We start from the raw sequence: 18,071 nt of genomic DNA, 5'->3' as shown, positions 1-18,071 counted from the left end.
CATGTCTGTAGGTTTAGATAGTGAAGAAAAGCTGGATTATCCAGAGAAAAACCATTGACCAGGTGTCATAACATACAAATGTCTCATCATGACATGGGATTCAAACTCACAACCCTGAGGTACAGTACTTGCAGTGTTATGTAAGGACAACTTATCCACTCTGCCACTGCAGCTCCTAGACCAGATGGTGTCTTGTGTAACAAACAATGGTCACTGTGACCTATATATTCTACTATGACCTACATATCAGTATTTTACGCCTTTTGCATACATCACATAACACTACATGTATCTCTGATACTATTCACTGATGAAACTTTTTTATTTGGCCATTAGATATGATGGGTTCGGGCATTGTTTAATTCGAGTACCAAAACTTCAATGTGTCCTACATTTTGACTATTCACCAAGGTTATAGAAAGTTTGCTTGGACTTCTCCACAGTTACTGAATAAAATTAAACATTAATGTATTTCACAAATATCCTGCTATACATCTGATAAGAGGTCTCTTCGCCATGTTGATGTATGCCGCATATATTGCACACAATTTAAAATAAATAAAAAAAAAAAATAAAACTTAAGAAATTTTAATATAAACAAGCACAAAGACGGAATAAAATTAAGTTTTCAAAGAATTTATTGTGTAAAAAACATCGAGTCCAGTTTTGTTCCTACCCCATAGAAATTTCCTGAGGGAGACAAATGTCTGAAAATTGATAGAAAGCTATGTCTCCATGGTCGAGTACAGCCCAGCTGATTGGCACATCATCCGTAAATAATCTTTGAGTACTCGTAATTTGCTGGAGGCTTGGTGGATGTCCATGGATCCTAAAACACAAATTTTTATGAATAAGAAATCAGTGTGCACTTAGGAGCTATCTTATTGCATCTCAACTGAATAAATCACACAACAGAGATATTGTCTTAAAAGAATAATTGTAAGCCCTGAATTATCATAGTAAACATATCAGAGTATGTATAGTCATGAGTAAATGTACAGTAGATCCGCTGTTAACATCAATGAAAGAATTTATTTATGTCAACAGTTATCGCATGTCTTTGCCTTATATCAAAGAAATATATGTATCCAATCACGCCAAAAATAATTTTTCAAACAAGGGCAATAACTCTTTTTATATTGAGAAAATACAGGTATAAGTGTCTGGTTCATGTATAACTTTTGGTGAATATGAACTCTTATTCAATATTAAATCATTATAACACATTATAAAACTTACTTTGAAACACAAACTCTGTGATTAGGAACTCCTGGTCTGGACTTTTTAAACTTGGCATCAGGCAGGTATACATCAAACACCACTCCTTCGGGTTCATCAGGTTTATCAACAGATGTGTCTACCTGGGATCTGTACAGGTAAAATAAAACATCAAACACCACTCATTTAGGTTCATCAACAGATGTGTCTACCTGGGATCTGTACAGGTAAAATAAAACATCAAACACCACTCATTTAGGTTCATCAACAGATGTGTCTACCTGGGATCTGTACAGGTAAAATAAAACATCAAACACCACTCATTTAGGTTCATCAACAGATGTGTCTATCTGGGATCTGTACAAGTAAAATAAAACATCAAACACCACTCATTTAGGTTCATCAACAGATGTGTCTATCTGGGATCTGTACAGGTAAAATAAAACATCAAACACCACTCATTTAGGTTCCTCAACAGATGTGTCTATCTGGGATCTGTACAGGTAAAATAAAACATCAAACACCACTCATTTAGGTTCCTCAACAGATGTGTCTATCTGGGATATGTACAGGTAAAATAAAACATCAAACACCACTCATTTAGGTAAATTTACAGGCATGTCTACCTAGAAACTACAGGAAAAATAAGACAACACCACTCCTTCAGGTTAACTATAGGATAATCTACCAGGTAACTTTTACGGGTAAAATAAAACAACAATGACCAGGACACTTACTCGCTAAAGACTTTGTCGGATACTAACCTTAGTCTGACAAGACATTAATCTGCTCCTACGACATTACATGAGAAGACACTCTTATGCTTGTCAATTATCTAATTTTTTGTTTGTTTGTTTTATAAAATGTTTAATATATGTTTTTGGAACAATGAAAAATTCACTTTTAATCAAAAGTGACTAAATTCAGACATTGATATGAATACAATTCCTGCACTATAAACCAACTTTCTTCTGTAGCTACTAATTTTGCGATTTCCACTCAAAACAAATTTGAAAATATGAACATTCATTGATTTAAATTTAAATGGAAATTCCTATCCATATAAACGATGTAGATATTAAATCGCAGAGATAAACTTTCGTGAATAAACTTGGTATGCGAAATTCCTGGAAGTTAATCGCACACAAAAGAAAGTTGGTGTACAGTATTTTTTTACCTTGGTCGTCTCGTAAGATTGACACTTTCTATAATCTGCAACTTATTCAGGATGTTTTCTGAAACGGAGAATATAGGAACTTTATCACGCATCAAAAACATTTATAATATAGTAATTTAACATTTGGTGATGATTTAAAAAGAAATTATCATCCATTTACATATGTAAAACAACTTTCATCTAGAATATGAAATATTTTGGCAGACTGATTTAATGAAATTTTGGCAAACATTTAATAGATATGTTGTTTCAGTATATATTTGCTAATTCCTCTGATATCAATAATTCTCTATTATTAAATTAATGATCGTGCAAAAATGAAAGTTTTTCAAGGAAAGAATTTTTTATATATTGATAAATAAAGCAGATATTTATACCTGTGGATATGGCATCACTTGGTCTTACTAATGGAGTTATCTCCCCTTCCCATAAACACTCTGCTGGGGAGACAAACACATTTTCATCCTCAATGTCTTTAATTGCCATCTTCTTTTTATACTCTCCCCAATTTGAGGCAGTTATTTTTCTCCTTTTATGAATCATTTCTGAATAAGAAAATTTCAAATTTTCTACACTGTCCTGTTGCTGTTGTTGTCGTCTTCGTTGTTTTTTGTTACGTTTTCTTTGCTGTGAAAAATACTCCTTAACGTCAAATGTATTGGATGCTTCACTGAGGTCTACTCCGTGGGGCAGTAGGTCCAGTCTTGGGAACTGTAACTCTAGTACTTCTACACCCCCTATGTTAGGGAAACACAATTTATCAAAATCCCACACAGAGTAAGGTACACACTGTCCTTCCCCATCCTCCATCATGTCCTCTGCTGTACCACTAATGTCCCACACATCGGTGTCACATGTCCTTTGTTTATTCACCCTTTCAAGTACAACTGTGGTTCTATCCACATCGCTGTCACCAGCTGTTCCATCAGAGTCCCATACTTCCACATCATTCGTCCTTTCATTATTCACTCCTTCAGCTGTAGGTCTATCCACTTCCATTTCTGATACACATTGGTCAGAATGATCACTGTTTATCTGTTCTTTCGTTACTTCCTCATCATTGACCTCAGTGGTGACCTTGACCTTCTTATGACCTTTACCTAGACTAGTGTTATTGACATTGGGATCACCTTTGTGCTTTCTCTTCTTTTTGTCGGTTTTTACATGCTGGTCGAGATGTATTTTCCTTTCATACTTTGTGACATCTAGACTGTGAAAACCCAAAAGTGAAATACTGAAGTAAACACTGCATATTATTCAAAATAAGACAAATATTTGTCAAAATAACTAACAATAACAGACATCGCAAAATTTGCTGGTCTGAAGGACATGTCTGACAAAATACGACTCGGACCTCCTATTTCAAAACCTGGCAAAAACATAAACTGCATATGATAATCATGAAAACAGCTGCCTGGATACTAATAGCAGGAAGTTATGTTTACTTCAAAAATTCAGATTTAAGTTTGGTCTGGCAAATCTTGTTCAGTCCGGCTTACTCACAGTCCTTGCCAGTCCGAATGTACGGCTATTTTTTTCAACTTTCGCGATGTCTGTGATAATGTTTGCAAAATGTTTCAAGTTCAAAATATTACATAGATCTATTTATCCCATAAATGGAAACAATTTGCATAGTACTAATAATAAATTCTTATGCTTAAAATTTAATATGGTATTTGAAAAACCATTCCTTATGCTGTTTAAATGGCGTATTTGACAAACCATTCTTAATGCTGTTTTAATGGAGTACATTGTATTTGACAAACCATTCCAGATATATTACAGATTTAATGGGGTGTACCAACCCTTGTGCCACAATTCCAAGGATTGTTTAACTCACCATCCCTGATGTCGCAGCACTACGTAACCCAGTCTCCGTAGGTGGGAATATACCAGGTAGCAGTCGGTTGTCATAGTAACAGATCCTAGAAATGCTGCGTATGCCTGCTGGATACTGAGAGGTAATCCCTTATAGTTTACTACCAGTGTGTTCTGTCAGAGAAAAATATTTCCGTGTGTCACAAGTTAGATATCAGTAATCCTCTATGTTTTGAAAGCATATTTCTGATTTCCAGATATTAAAATAACACTACAGGTAAGAGTAAAGGTTAGTAGAAAAATCCTAGCACAACACTACAGACCATAAGAAGGAATAAAACTTCAAATCTATATAGCAACAAGATCTAATTGTGACTAGTGCCGTCACATAAAGTTCCCAAATCTCCACAGAGCTTAATTTGACAAGAGTGACCTCCCCTGAATGATGACGTGACATTGTTTTACCAGTAAATAAATTCTATTTCACAGAAGAAAAATACTTTTTGAAAAGTCACATCATTTAAACTTTATATATTAGGCACAGCAATGTCTATAATTGTATTAGATTTGTGTTCTCAACCATATTCCTTTTTGTTCAACTTTGACCAATTGCATGCCGTGGCGGCCATCTTGGTTCCTGGTCTGCAAAAGTTGCACATCTGCAGGTCACCAAAAATGACTTCAAAATTGTTTTATGTCACTAGTAACAATATTATCTATAACTTAAAAATACATTAAAAATGAAATTACACTTAAAACGGATCCCTGCTGAACAGTGAATAAAGGGAAATAACTCTTACTGGGTTTAGAAAATTTGAAACCGTCACAAAATTTGCTTTTTGTTTACACATGATTATGGTATTTTTCACTATTACAATTTAGAATATGATTTAAACTACATATTGAAACCGATTTAAGGCGATTCGGACTAGTCGTCACATCTGCAGGTCACCAGAAATGACCTTGCAAAAATTTCATGGCGATCCGACTTATCATATTCGAGAAAATGGTTGGACAAAGTCGTGGCGGAAAAAGAAGAACCCGAAGAATCATTAGTTTAAGACTTGATCAAGCTAAGAATTATACCTAAACAGTTTTTGGGAAAACTTTATATACCTTGATTTCTGCCCTGACTGTTACTAGGACTAATCAGAGTTGCATGGAAACTTCAAAGAGACGAAAACCTTTATGACTGGTTAATTAAATGGAAAAGATCTCAAACATCACTTACAGTTTCCATCAGGAACAGTGCCTCTTCTGGAAACAACCATTTCCTACTACTGTCTATAAATCCCATGTAGGTCCAAAACTTCCCCTGTAGATAAACAAACTACATTTAACATTTGTTGGCAAAAATAATCAAACAAAAGTAGTATAATGAATAAGGAATACAAACCTTACCTGGGTATGTTATAAGAATTTTGTGATACAGAGGACTGTGTATCATACTTCACAAAACAAACCCAGTGATGGTATCGATTAGTCAGAAACCAAAATTTGAAAAACAGTCATCTGACTGCAACTTTGAATTCACCACGATACTTCTGTAACACATTAAGTTTTAACTTATGCATATCAATCTTAGTGGTTCTGAAAATAATAAGGATTCCATGTAAATTCTCTTGAAATAACAATTGACTAGATACTTTCTCTTTAAATAACAATTGACTAGATACTTACCATTTCTTTTTCAAGTTCAACAAGTTGGAGGTCTTTATTCCATTCTCCTTTCACCAAGCCACCTCTACCAGATTAAAAAAAATAATAAGAAAATTCAACTTGCAGTACATACTGGTATATACTTTTATGTTTTATGATGTTGAAGTATGCTTTCTGAAGGTTCCTGGTTGTAATCTTGTCATAATTAACTAAAAACTGTCACAACAATATAATGCAATATATTACTAAAATTAATTATCATCAACTTACATAAGATCCTTCTCTATTTCAGATAATTTATTAAAAATAAATTATTATTCTCATTGGCCTGTAACAGCGAGCTATTTTCAGTTTGAAATACAACTGTCTATAGCCAATAAACCAAAATATTTGAAAATATTGATTAATTGATTGCCTACATAAATTGTCTTGGACACATGCAGGATGCAAGCTGTTACTGTACATCATGTAAACACTTTGTTATACATTTTCTTTTTTTTTAATAGTCACTTACTCTCGCTCAACTCTTTGTTCTCTGAGGATTTTTGACCTTTCCTGACTGAGAGCCTCAATCCACTTAGACTGAAGGAAAGAGCCATCGGGTTCAAAGTCTTTAGCCCCACCTCTGTTTGGTACAGATTTGTCAAGTGGTCTGCGGTATTTAAAGAGTTCCTGGGCACTACAATAAGAAGATTTTATATGAACATGTTAGTATTACAAACAATCATGGAGCTAGAGTCACTGCATGGGACAAGTTAAATCCTGTTGCAATCAACAGGCTGTAGTTGAAATCTCCAATCTATGGTAATTAAAATTTGATGTTCAAACAGTTTTAAGGAGTAAATAATGAACATAGAATTTTTATTACATTGTTAATATCTCAAACTCCCAGTTCTTATTTCATCACTGATGCTTCTTACTGCGAAAAGCTAAGTGACTGGATCCATGTGTCATATAAACTAAGGCACATTGTAAATGAAATATCTAATAGAGATTTGATTAACCAGACGCCAATTTTGTAACAAGAGTGGATAAAATGTAGTGGCCAGTTGGACAGGATCGATCACCAGTTACCAGGTACAGGTAGCTCAGCAATAGAGCATCCGGCTAGTGTTCGGAAGTCCCGGGTTCAGGTTCGAATCCTCCCTTCTTCTTCTTCGGGGATAATGACAAACCTTCAAGATGAAGTTTATATGTCATGCACTGTTTTTTGGGGGTTTTTTTTCTACAGAACCAAGGACCAATGTACATAATGTACCTAGCCTTGTCACCAATGATCGACCCAGTCCAGTCCCGTTACAGTCATTATATCAATAGAGTTTATAACATTACTTATCAAAATCACCTCAGAACCTTTTCTTTCAACAGGACTGCGTCTGGAACTTTATCTTGCAATGAAAGTGATGTTGTGTCGTTGGCCATCATATGGTCAAATCGAATATCAATTCTACTTTTGAACCAAAATTATTTTCTATGGATGGAATATATAATTCTTCAAACACATGACACTATACATTGTATATTGTCATAGGACGGTGAGCTTCATTACAAGTTTGCAAGCAGCTTTTCTCTCTAAATTTTGCTTTTCACGTTTTCGCATCTCTCCAACATTCCGAATGAACGTGCGAATTTCGGGACACATCTTGTGTTTTCATCCGGTTCACATTACCTCGGATAACGTTGTGCGTTTGATTTTGAGGAAGAAAATACATTAGGTCAAGACGAAAGTTGATCAAGTAGACGCTTAAATTCAATGCGCAAGCGCAGCATTTAGTTTACTATGGAATGTCAACCAAAACCGTGTGCTTCTTTAAAATAATATTCTATGATATTCTGGATTTCTGATTGATATCAAATTAAGCAGGATGGATCGCCAATATGCAAATGGTAAGGTGTTGTTTATAAGAGTTTGTGCATGTGAATATTTTGAAAGGAAAAGTTATGGTGAAAGTGATAGTGACCCAGTAACTCAGGTAAACAGACGAGATAGAGATGCATGCTGATGGTCCCATGTGACGTAAACAACAGTTCATCTTTACAAAGCTATAATATTATATCGTTAATTTGGAGAGAAAAAACATCCATCAAGTTAAAACTTGATTTTTCTGGGGATACTGCTACCTAATGCAAACATATATACAGAACACATCATTTAATAGTTAAGCCATATGCCATGTAACGTTATGGGCAGTCTAAATGATATTGCCTGTTGTGGTGTTTAGACTTCATGACATTGAGTGTTTTTATAATTAATGTATTCAGTAATAAAAAATACTTTACCACTGCTATCACTAAAAATTAGATGCAAAGACAAAACTCAGAGTTGTATTTATTTGCAATGTATCAGGGCGAGAATACTGAGCATGCAGTATTGCCTCCAGTTGTAATGGAACCCATAACCAGAACTTAGACTTACAAGTCCACCACACTATCGAAACTCTCCCTAGCTAAATGGCGACCATATCACCTATGTACACTAAAAACAATAAAAAATGCTACACTACCTGCCCTTCAAATGTGAATTTCCCTCAAACACGCACCAACCCAGGTTCTTTCTTCAATATATTGAAGCCTCTCAATATCCTATAGCTTGCACTTAGATTGGTTAATGACACCAAATGAGTGAGAGTAGTGTGTCTCTCTTCTGACTACGCTAAAGAGAAAATGAAATTCCACTTATATAGCACGAAGCTAGACTGCGATCCTATTTACCCCTATGGGTCATATTTTTGTGACTCAATCACAATCATGATCATTATAGAGCAGTGTAGTTTTTCATGCAAAATCAGACAAACTTTGCTCCAATAACTTATACTTGTAACATTATGATCAATTATATTTTTTTTATAAACTTTGTATACAAGCTAACTGTTTAGGTTGTGAGTGGTTATACAAAAAGAAGATTTAGAAGAGAGAGATATAAAATTAGTATACACTATACAGTATTAGTGTTCAAGCTATCATTTGAAAACAGCAGGCTACTGGGTACAAAAGGGGATTTTTATGCTATGCTAAGTTAACTGATTTACTATATAAATAAAAAAAAAAAAGCATACATGAAACTTGATATTTTCATCAGTCCTATCATTATTCTTACAACTAAATTATCACTTTTGGGTTTACCAGTGAGGTCATTTAAATATCTGTCACTAGAGAAATATATTCCTTACATAACAATAAATAAATGCAAATATGTGTAAGCATTTAACTCATCAAAGTAACGTTTTTTGACAATCTGAAGTAGAAATCTGGTGTAACAATTAAACTATATATATAGTTGCTAGTTGCTATACCTGCTGTGAATTATATACATACAAAATAGTAAATGTAATAAATTAAGAAAAAATCTTTATTTATTTTAGGTTCTCCAAGAAAAAAGTGGTCAAAAGATGAAAGCAGCAGACAAAGCCTAAAGGTGAGTTACTATTGCAGTGGTTCTAGATCTTGTTAGATCTTGTTATAATAAATGATTTTAATTGACTCTTAATTAGACCGTTCCAGTTTCATTGTACATGTATTTCATTTGCATAGCCCATGACCTCTAGATCAGACCTACTTACTAGCACAAATGTACACAAAGATGTATTACATATATATATACTGTGAATTTTTTTCTCATTTCAGGAAGCCGCTGTACAAGAAGTCTTACCTGGCTATGAAGATTATCTTCTACTCTTACAAGAGAGAAACAGGTAAAGAAGATAATATTATGATAACAATAAAAAAAAACCAATTATCATAATTGATATTTAGTAACCTTCTTTCTCAATCCAATTTGCTGCAGTCCGATTAGTTCTTTTATTTACCTCTTTAGCTCATTACTGCAGAACTGGAATATGCTTTATAATAATACAGTTATAATAGTTTTCATACTTAATCTGATTTTTCGATTGGCCAATTCTGTTTTTTCATACATTTAAGAGGGAAAAGAATCCTTTATTGCTGCTAAAATCCTAATGTGATCTTGACTTCTTAATGGAAGCATTGACATTGCGAATTGATTTGGAAAAAATAATCCCTAATCCCTTGAAAAATCACCATGGAATCGTACATTGAAACAAACATATTTTATTCTATCAAGTAGTCTGAAAAAAATAAAAACAATTATAAGCATAGGTTTGACTAAATATTTTTAATTTCATTTGGTTTTTACTTCTAGATTGTTGAAGAAAATGAGAAGGAAAAATAAAAGTCAAATTGAGCAGGAGAAGAAAGAGAAGGGATTTTCTATCTATGTGAATGGTGCAAATTCTGGTAGGAGGCGGAGCCAAAAATCATCTGCTGTGGATACTAATGACAATGCTAACCAAGCACCTAAATCACATCGGTTAAAAACTGCTGGAGGTGTGTAGACTGAACTCATTCACCCATTCATTTAGAACCTTCTAAATCAAAGATTTAGATCAGTCCATTATGAAATATCAGGGGTCAATGAGTTGATGTAATGAGTTGATGTTATAAAGATGTACTGTGTGATGTTCGTTGTAGGATCGTTATTGTTCATAATTGAAGTTTGAATATCATTTTCTGCAGTTTTGAAAATACACATATTTGAATAGCAGAATTTACCGGCTTTAGGAAATGTAAAAAGTCCCCAGGACACTCATAATGGCTGGTTTGAAATTTAAGTTGCTGATAAGGATAACAAAATGTTAGTGTGTTGTTGTTTTTTAGGTCATCTGACCCGATTTAACAGGTATGTACATGTAGCTACTGGTGTTCAACATTTAATATGTAGGTAATCCAATCATATAGTAAACGCCAATGCATGTAAAAAATAACAACCGATATCGAAGTCTTAATTGAATTTATGCTTACAGATGCTCCTAGAAGAGGAGTTTTAGACCATGAATACCTAAGCAAGCGAATTGAGGAAAAGAAAAGAGAGGAGGAACAAAAACGTGTGAAAACTGCTCCAGCACGGGAACGCCGGCGTAACTGGCTCAAGGAATCTGTAGAATTACAAACCGCTCGTGGAGAAAAGTGTAGGCTAAAGGCACCTGGTATATATCTTTTCTCTTTGTTTTTTAAGGAAATTTGAAAATTATGTTTGATTCTTATAAAATCATAAAATCATCATATAAAATCCAGTAACTCATTCACCCCCGAAAATTTATAATGAAATTTTCCAGTCTTTGAATAATTATAGAAGAGCTCAAATATGATTTGTCACTGAGTTGATTTTTTTGGAGAATTACAAGATGAGATGTGGTTGTCTTATGGAATTTATCAAAATGTTGAAGACCCACTGTATCTCTTTGTATACTAGTTTACAACAAAATTTGAGAATTATTGTTGTGAACTAACCTTAAACATACATAGTCAATACTTAGTCAAATTACTATAGAAATTTTGAGTGGGAATAAAGACAGATTTTTCTGCAAGGATTTATTCTGACAGCAACATTTTGCTGCAATAAAAATGTATGTACACAATATTCTTGTTTTAAGGATGATATTGTTTAAGCATTGTATACCTTTGACAAGTAATGGTTAGTTAGATAAATAAAAGTTAATATATTGTATCTACAGAACTTGTCACAGGGAACTATGATGACGATTTTGAGGACGAAGAAGACAGTGATGATGAGGATGAGGATGATTTAAGTGACAACAGTATAGACAATGTGAAGGAACAGGTATTGGATATTTTTAGGAAATTCAATCAAGTACAACATTCCTGTGTGTGTGATTGTGAGTGAGAGCTTTTCTAAAAGAATTTACCCTAAAATGTATTGGTCAGTGTGGCCACAATGGTCAAGTGGGTAATATGTTCCAACACCAATGATCCTCTAACAATGGGTTTCAAGTTAGGGTTCAAAACCTATGTGAGGTAATTGTAAGGTACTGACCATAGGTCTCTAGATTATTTGTCTTTTCTACTTCTCCCATGACCATGACTGTTATAAGGACTTAGAACAGAAATAAGAAAAGCATTACAAATTGAATGAATTATCAGAGAAAGAAGCTTAGTGAGTGGTAGAACTATAGTATATATATAATACTTGCTGTTAAATATGGAAGTTTTCCCAAAGAGGGATTTAGGATGCTTTGTATATTGATACTAAAAGTATAACATATTCAAGAGACATAGAGCTATTTTTTGTAGCCTTTAGTCCGCTAGATAATGAATGTTGTTGCTTTATTTTCTTGATGAAATCAAAGATGTCAAGGAAGAAGAAACCAGATGAAGAAGAGGGACGTGTACGGTATAAGCGAAGACTTAGTACACCTGTACAACAGTCTCCGAAGTCTCGGTCACAGGAAGTGGTGTCAGATTCAGACAACTCCTCCGCTGATGAGGAAGTGAAGGAGAAACTCATGCTGAGCATAGCTGATGTTAAGGTCAGTCTAACTGTGAGAATGGATTCAGCATGTACAGAGTGGACATGTTTGTTTTGTATTAACAAGTTCAGCATGCATACAGACCAAATTTCTCATTTATTGTATGCATTTTGATGAAAATATTATGAACAGTGTACCTGGACTGTGTTGCTTTGGTACATGTATATGAATTCAATAATTTTCATGTTTGAATTTTGAATTGTTTGAACCCATTGTTGAAAAAGGCATATCATTAATGTACTGGTACCTACCATATGTTTTATAACCCAAGAGTTAAGATTTTTGTCATCTTAGATATTCCAGAGGTTACTATCACTGTCTTTATATCCACCTCTGGACTATGTTATATTGCAACTGAAGGCTTTCAGAGGGGAAAAAACCCAGACCAATCACAGGCCTATACAATGACTTCTTTCGAAGATTACAGAGAGCGACTTCCAGCTTCAAAGCCATACAATGAACTATTATCTGATTATTTTGATGTACATCAAAGGACCAAACTACCTGTCTGAACTATTTTCTCATACATAGTCTTCAGTTTACTATAACATAGTCTAGGGGTGGATATAACAACAGCGATAGTAACTAGCTATTAGAGTTTTCTCTCAGACATTTTGAAATCGTAAAAATCCTAGATTACGTCATTTTCATGAAAGCCAACAAGCATGATTGTTATGTATTGTTGTTAGATAAATGAAGTTGTAAGTTTTTAAGATTTTTTAACAAATCTAGGATATCGTGATATATAATATAATGGTGTGCCTTGATCCTATTTTCATATTTTGTTACTGTCATTAGTTGATAAGTAAAACATAACAGTTAAAAAAAAAATTAATGGATTTATTTCATTGAATGTTGAAATGATCTTGTTATTTGCATGCAATATTGTTGATATTTGCCTGTTGTTGTTTGCAAATTATTTTGTCTGTTATAAGACTGTAATAAAACCTGACATGTGGCATACCCCTGTTTGATATACTTGTACCATGTGCATGATGTTTAAACCAATTTTCTTCAGAAACTGAGAAAAAGTTTGTCTATGAATGCCAGTATCAAAGAAAGTCTGGCCAAAGAAGGCAGTTCAGTAAGTTTGCATTTCTCCAGCCTGAGCGTTACGCAAGTTTGTATGTTATGGAATGAATTAGGAATGCTGATGAGGTATAGAATTAATGCTTTGTGATGGGAAAAAATACAATTTATGTATTTTGCATGCAATATTGAATACTAGCATCCTTGCATATTAGGTACAATTCTTTAATTTTGAAGAGTAACATATTAAGTTCAAGAAACTGTTTTTCACAACAGTGTTGAACATTATCATAATAGTAAGAAAAGTAAAATGCTATAAAAAAACTGGGGAAAAAAGTTTCTGACAAGAGTGTTAATCTTTTTAATCAATAGTGATTTTAGTAATACAAAAAGCTATTTAAAACGATAAACATTAATTCAATGAATCATATCTCCCACAAAATGTTGATAGTGATAGTGAGCAAATATCTATGTGAGATAATGAATTCTTTATCTAAACAGGATGAAGAGGACTCTGCACGAAGTTCTCCAATCCCAGAAGAGGATGAAGAGGTGGAGGAAGATTTGGTCCCTGCCATGGACAGTTTATGTCTGGACCAGAAAGTCGCCAAGCCTTTATTTAAACCCACAGACACAATAGTACTGGAGCTAAGTGCTCCTCCACCTCGCAAAGGTACAAATAGATCTGAGCAGTTCTTAAGTACAAACAGCTATAGATACAGCCATATAGGCTATGGTGGGTAGCTGTGTGGTTAAAGTGTCTTGTCTCTTTACCATAAGACAATAGACATACATTTTAGATTCTCTGGGTCGCTAACTCGAAGCCCAGATGTGGGGCAGATTGCCAAGTACTCGCCATAGATTGATAGTTTTTCTCTAGGTACTCTGGCTTTCTACCATTTTTTCTCTAGGTACTCTGGCTTTCTACCATTTTCCAAACTTGGCCAGTCCTTAAATGGCCTAGCTGTTAATAGGACATAAAAAAAACACTGTTAGACATTATGAAATAAGAATCTTTCCACTAAAAAATCTTCAGAAATTACAGTAACAAAATTAGTGTTCCAAATAAAACATGATATTGTTAATGAACCCCATTAACAGGTCCACATGGAAGAACATACAACATTATCTTAGCATACCTTTTGATGCTTAAAAAGAAATTTGACCTTTGACCGGACATAATTAATAACTAAGATGACTTCTGTACACTTGTAGTGTCACTGCTAAAAATTTGAAAATTTAAGTTATCACAAGATAATAAATGTGTTTTATTGAAATATTAATCTTTACTTTTCATTTTGAGGTCAGGGTCATTGAATCAAAAAGTTAAAGTTTTTTTTTTAAATTAGATAATATTAGAATGTTATACTCCTCAGTTTAGAAGTGTTTGACTATAAATGTCTAAATACTAAGATATTTAGAAGTGTTTGACTATAAATGTCTAAATACTAAGATATTTAGAAGTGTTTGACTATAAATGTCTAAATACTAAGATATTTAGAAGAGAAGATATAATGCAATATGAAATCTTATGTACATTGTAGTTAACATAGGTTGTCCGTTATGTCATGTATATAAATAGATTACTTGTTATCTTATGATGATTTAAGACTCTAGGTCATTTTTTGATACAGGAAAACTGGAGAAAAACTTATCAATTGCTAGGAAAAAGGATGTGGAAATGGACACCAGCTATCAAAGTAAATCTTCTAACACCAGTTCTAAAACACCCCGGGCCAAGTCTGCAGTGTTACAGTCTAGTAAGTAAACTATAAAAAACATCTGGGTCCAAAATAAGATACTTGACTCGTCGAAATCCCAACTCATATACTCTTACTATTACATGGACAAAATACTTTATTTGTTCTAGTTAAATGTTGAAGAATGTACAAGTTATTGTTTGTAACCTGCCTAAATGGCAACTCTGACTGTATGTCACAAGGGAGTAGAAACGAACATTGCAAAATTACCAATAATCACAAAAATATCATTTAAACTGCTATGAATGAGAGGTTGAATATGTCACTAATTCTGTGATATCATACACCATAATTAATCTGTCTTTAATTCAGATGTGACAGCCAAGAAGTCTAACCGTCCACTATCAGCCAATAGGGTGAGTCGAGACCACCAGGCTGACCCCAAGGAGGAAGCTTCAGCTGTGCTGGCCGCACTGAAGGCAGAGAATGATAAGGCAGCAAAGGGCAGACAGAGGATACCAGCTACGTCAATCAGCAAACAGGTCTGTGTCATTTACCTCGTAGGGACTTTGGGAAGGAGAGGGGGGTTGTTTGATGACCTCTAGGTCAAAAGTTGATAGTGTACATATGACAGGTCCTTAAGTTTGATCAACAATTATTTCTCCAGATACTCTAACCCTCTGGCTTTCCTCCACAAACATCACTAAGCATGCCCTAGCTTATTTGGACAAACACAAACATCACTAAGCATGCCCTAGCTTATTTGGACAAACACAAACATCACTAAGCATACCCTTGCTTATTTTGACAAACACAAAATTTACTGAACTGCAGCTATGAACTGATGAAACATGAACATGAGCTCTTTTAAATGTGTTGACCTGTAATATTTTTGTGTTGAAACTATTGTACATGGATTAGCATAATAATTATTATGTATCTGTCATGGTAATGCATGTATAAAGGATGGAACAGGTAATAAATCCAATGGATGATTTTTGTGTAGGAACCCAAACCATCTGTCAGTAAAGACTCGCCATTGAGGAAGTCAGATATACGACGGTCAGGCCCAACACCAAGTCCTCGCTCCAAACCCGCTACCACTCCAAGGGCCAGTGCTGACGACTCCAAGAGTTTCCTGGCAGACGACAGACTAACAAATATAATGAAGAAGGTCTTAATGATGCAGCCCAAGTAAGACATTTTTTAACCCCTAATACCGTTTGCTTTCTAATATATTATTGTAATTTTTTGTCATTTTCCTTGTACATTCATATCATGATTTCTTTAATATTGATATGTAGGATTTTATCAAATATAAGATTAGTATTGTTGCATATATCAACCAATATGGTGATAATGGTGATATCATTTTATCCTTTATGAACAGATAAAGTAAATTTTTAAGCCAATGAAAATGCTCGTTGAACTCGCACAGAAAACAGAATATGTTTCCTTGACTCCGCTGACTTCAAGTAACTAACACATGTGATCCCCTTTTCTCTAGACAACAGAAGAAGTTGATGAAGGTGCTAGGAGATCTTGATGATTCCCTAGAAGAAGATAAACTACAGCACATTCCCAAAGCTTCGCCAAGCGAACCTGTCAAAGCCACTCGACCTGTCCAAGATATGGTGCAGAAATCAGCTCAAAAGTCAACACAAAAATCCACACAGAAATCAGTGCAGAAATCCACACAGAAATCGATGCAAAGATCTGTACAAAAATCAGTCCAGAAGTCGCTGCAGAAATCTGTAGAGGTCTGTAGAATATGTATTATGTTCCTTTATGGAAATAAGCAGATATAGGCCATGGCAAGCATAAAAAAACAGGAAACAGTTTTAACTGCTATTTTAAATTTACTTAATTCATTACAAGCTAAAGGCTTTGTAGGGTAAAGATGAGGTTAATTATGCCATAATCACAGCTATTTCGGTATAATACACAAATGTACAACGATAAGTTCGATAATGATAAGTGTCAGATTCTCCATGTATTAATTTCATATAAATTGAAGATGACTTTTATTTTGAAAAAATAGACCTGCTTATTTCTAACTGATTCATTATAATACACAAATACTTGCCAGTGATTTTGGATTTACTTGAATTTGAAATAAGGATGATACAAATACCAAAGTACATGTACTGTAAACATACTTATTTTAGCGGTAGTTTTATTTTAGTGCTTTCCCCGCTGTTTTTGAAGCTCTTATTCATGTACAGTGCTTAATTTTGTAAAAGGGTATTTCTGGTATTGATTCTGTGAGTCATAACTCTAATTTATATCTGTGTTGATAAATCATAATTTACAGTGGTTTGCATTTGCAAAGTACATTTACAGTGTAAATATAAAACACCTGTTACAATAGTTCGATTTAAATGCCTGTCTTACAGAAATCGCCCAACAGGATGGTAGATGAGGGTGTGGAGGTGAACATCGAGATCACATCTAACTGGGGCCACCCAGCACTAATGGGGCTCACAGAAATCCAGTTCTTCGATGTAGATGGTCATCTCGTGCCTGTGTTTCCCGACAACATATCCACTCACGGGGCCCAGGATCAGCAGTCTCCACTTAGTGTGCTCTTCAATGGCAAATACAAGGTCAGTGAAGATCAGGAATCAGGATTACTGTGATCAATAGATACTGTAGAGTTTCTAATATTTGTGAGCATTTTAATTTTGCTAAATTCTCAGGTTCGTCCGAATTCATGAAGTTTAATACCCTGTAAAATTGATCAAAATCATGGTTTTACATTTTATAGCCTGTCGTCTAAATGACGCTTTCAAAGGCTGCAAACTTAAGATAATTTGCGAAAATAAACCTCTGCGAATAAGTAGATTAAAAACAATATGCCATTTGATTGGTTGTCACTAATTAACTTGTTATTAATGTGCCATTTGATTGGTTGTCACTTATTAACTTGTTATTAATGTTGTAGACGAGTAAGGAGAGGAACATGTGGGTTTGTAAGTACAGACATGGACACCCTGTGGAACTGTGTATAGTACTTCCTCACACCTTCAGGGGCAAACCACTAGAAATCTCTAAAATGAAAATCTGGAATTTCAACAAGAGCATCAATGTAAGTATGGTCACGGTTCGTGATAAATTCATATTGAC

At 34.3% G+C, this 18,071-nt stretch overlaps 2 protein-coding genes across 4 annotated transcripts in view; one reads left to right on the top strand and one right to left on the bottom strand.

The window, feature by feature from the left end:
* Positions 1 to 350: 350 nt before the first annotated feature.
* On the bottom strand, positions 351 to 7,508 carry LOC138323541 (tRNA-splicing endonuclease subunit Sen54-like). 2 transcript variants are annotated; one of them, XM_069268211.1, is made up of 9 exons: positions 7,218 to 7,508; positions 6,387 to 6,551; positions 5,894 to 5,957; positions 5,445 to 5,528; positions 4,236 to 4,387; positions 2,773 to 3,605; positions 2,396 to 2,453; positions 1,240 to 1,368; positions 351 to 829 (listed from the first exon to the last, which is right to left on the bottom strand). In XM_069268211.1, the coding sequence occupies exons 1-9, from the start codon at positions 7,295 to 7,297 to the stop codon at positions 673 to 675; spliced, it is 1,722 nt and encodes a 573-aa protein (XP_069124312.1). In that variant the 5' UTR covers positions 7,298 to 7,508; the 3' UTR covers positions 351 to 672. The 2 variants fall into 2 exon arrangements, with proteins under 2 accessions (XP_069124312.1, XP_069124313.1); XM_069268212.1 differs by lacking the exons at positions 351 to 829; positions 1,240 to 1,368 and adding an exon at positions 1,429 to 1,506.
* Positions 7,509 to 7,628: 120 nt separating this feature from the next.
* Positions 7,629 to 18,071, top strand: part of LOC138323540 (katanin-interacting protein-like) — a 45,126-nt gene continuing 34,683 nt past the window's right edge. The window contains exons 1-15 of one of the 2 annotated variants that reach the window (XM_069268209.1): positions 7,629 to 7,759; positions 9,235 to 9,287; positions 9,497 to 9,564; positions 10,032 to 10,216; positions 10,693 to 10,875; positions 11,404 to 11,510; positions 12,037 to 12,216; positions 13,235 to 13,300; positions 13,747 to 13,918; positions 14,880 to 15,005; positions 15,318 to 15,487; positions 15,952 to 16,139; positions 16,453 to 16,705; positions 17,342 to 17,551; positions 17,890 to 18,033. In XM_069268209.1, coding sequence (XP_069124310.1) covers positions 7,738 to 7,759; positions 9,235 to 9,287; positions 9,497 to 9,564; positions 10,032 to 10,216; positions 10,693 to 10,875; positions 11,404 to 11,510; positions 12,037 to 12,216; positions 13,235 to 13,300; positions 13,747 to 13,918; positions 14,880 to 15,005; positions 15,318 to 15,487; positions 15,952 to 16,139; positions 16,453 to 16,705; positions 17,342 to 17,551; positions 17,890 to 18,033 — 2,127 coding nt within the window. In that variant the 5' untranslated portion in view covers positions 7,629 to 7,737. The remainder of the gene's footprint in view (positions 7,760 to 9,234; positions 9,288 to 9,496; positions 9,565 to 10,031; positions 10,217 to 10,692; positions 10,876 to 11,403; positions 11,511 to 12,036; positions 12,217 to 13,234; positions 13,301 to 13,746; positions 13,919 to 14,879; positions 15,006 to 15,317; positions 15,488 to 15,951; positions 16,140 to 16,452; positions 16,706 to 17,341; positions 17,552 to 17,889; positions 18,034 to 18,071) is intronic. The other variant, XM_069268210.1, reaches the window with a different exon arrangement.

The sequence above is a fragment of the Argopecten irradians genome, chromosome 5 (genome assembly GCF_041381155.1).
Source record: "Argopecten irradians isolate NY chromosome 5, Ai_NY, whole genome shotgun sequence".
NCBI classification, from domain to species: Eukaryota; Metazoa; Mollusca; class Bivalvia; order Pectinida; family Pectinidae; genus Argopecten; species Argopecten irradians.
The sequence above is the reverse complement of the archived record's forward strand: the minus strand, read 5'-3'. Positions and strand labels throughout refer to the sequence as shown.

What these genes read in the sequence shown, in the direction of transcription:
- LOC138323541 (XM_069268211.1), bottom strand. Translation starts at nt 7,297, where the DNA reads ATGATGGCCAACGACACAACATCACTTTCATTGCAAGATAAAGTTCCA. An exon ending in TTGAAAGAAAAGGTTCTGAG is followed by an intron (nt 6,552 to 7,217) that starts GTGATTTTGATA and finishes TTCTTATTGTAG; the next exon opens with TGCCCAGGAACTCTTTAAAT. An exon ending in AAGTGATGCCATATCCACAG is followed by an intron (nt 2,454 to 2,772) that starts GTATAAATATCT and finishes TCTCCGTTTCAG; the next exon opens with AAAACATCCTGAATAAGTTG.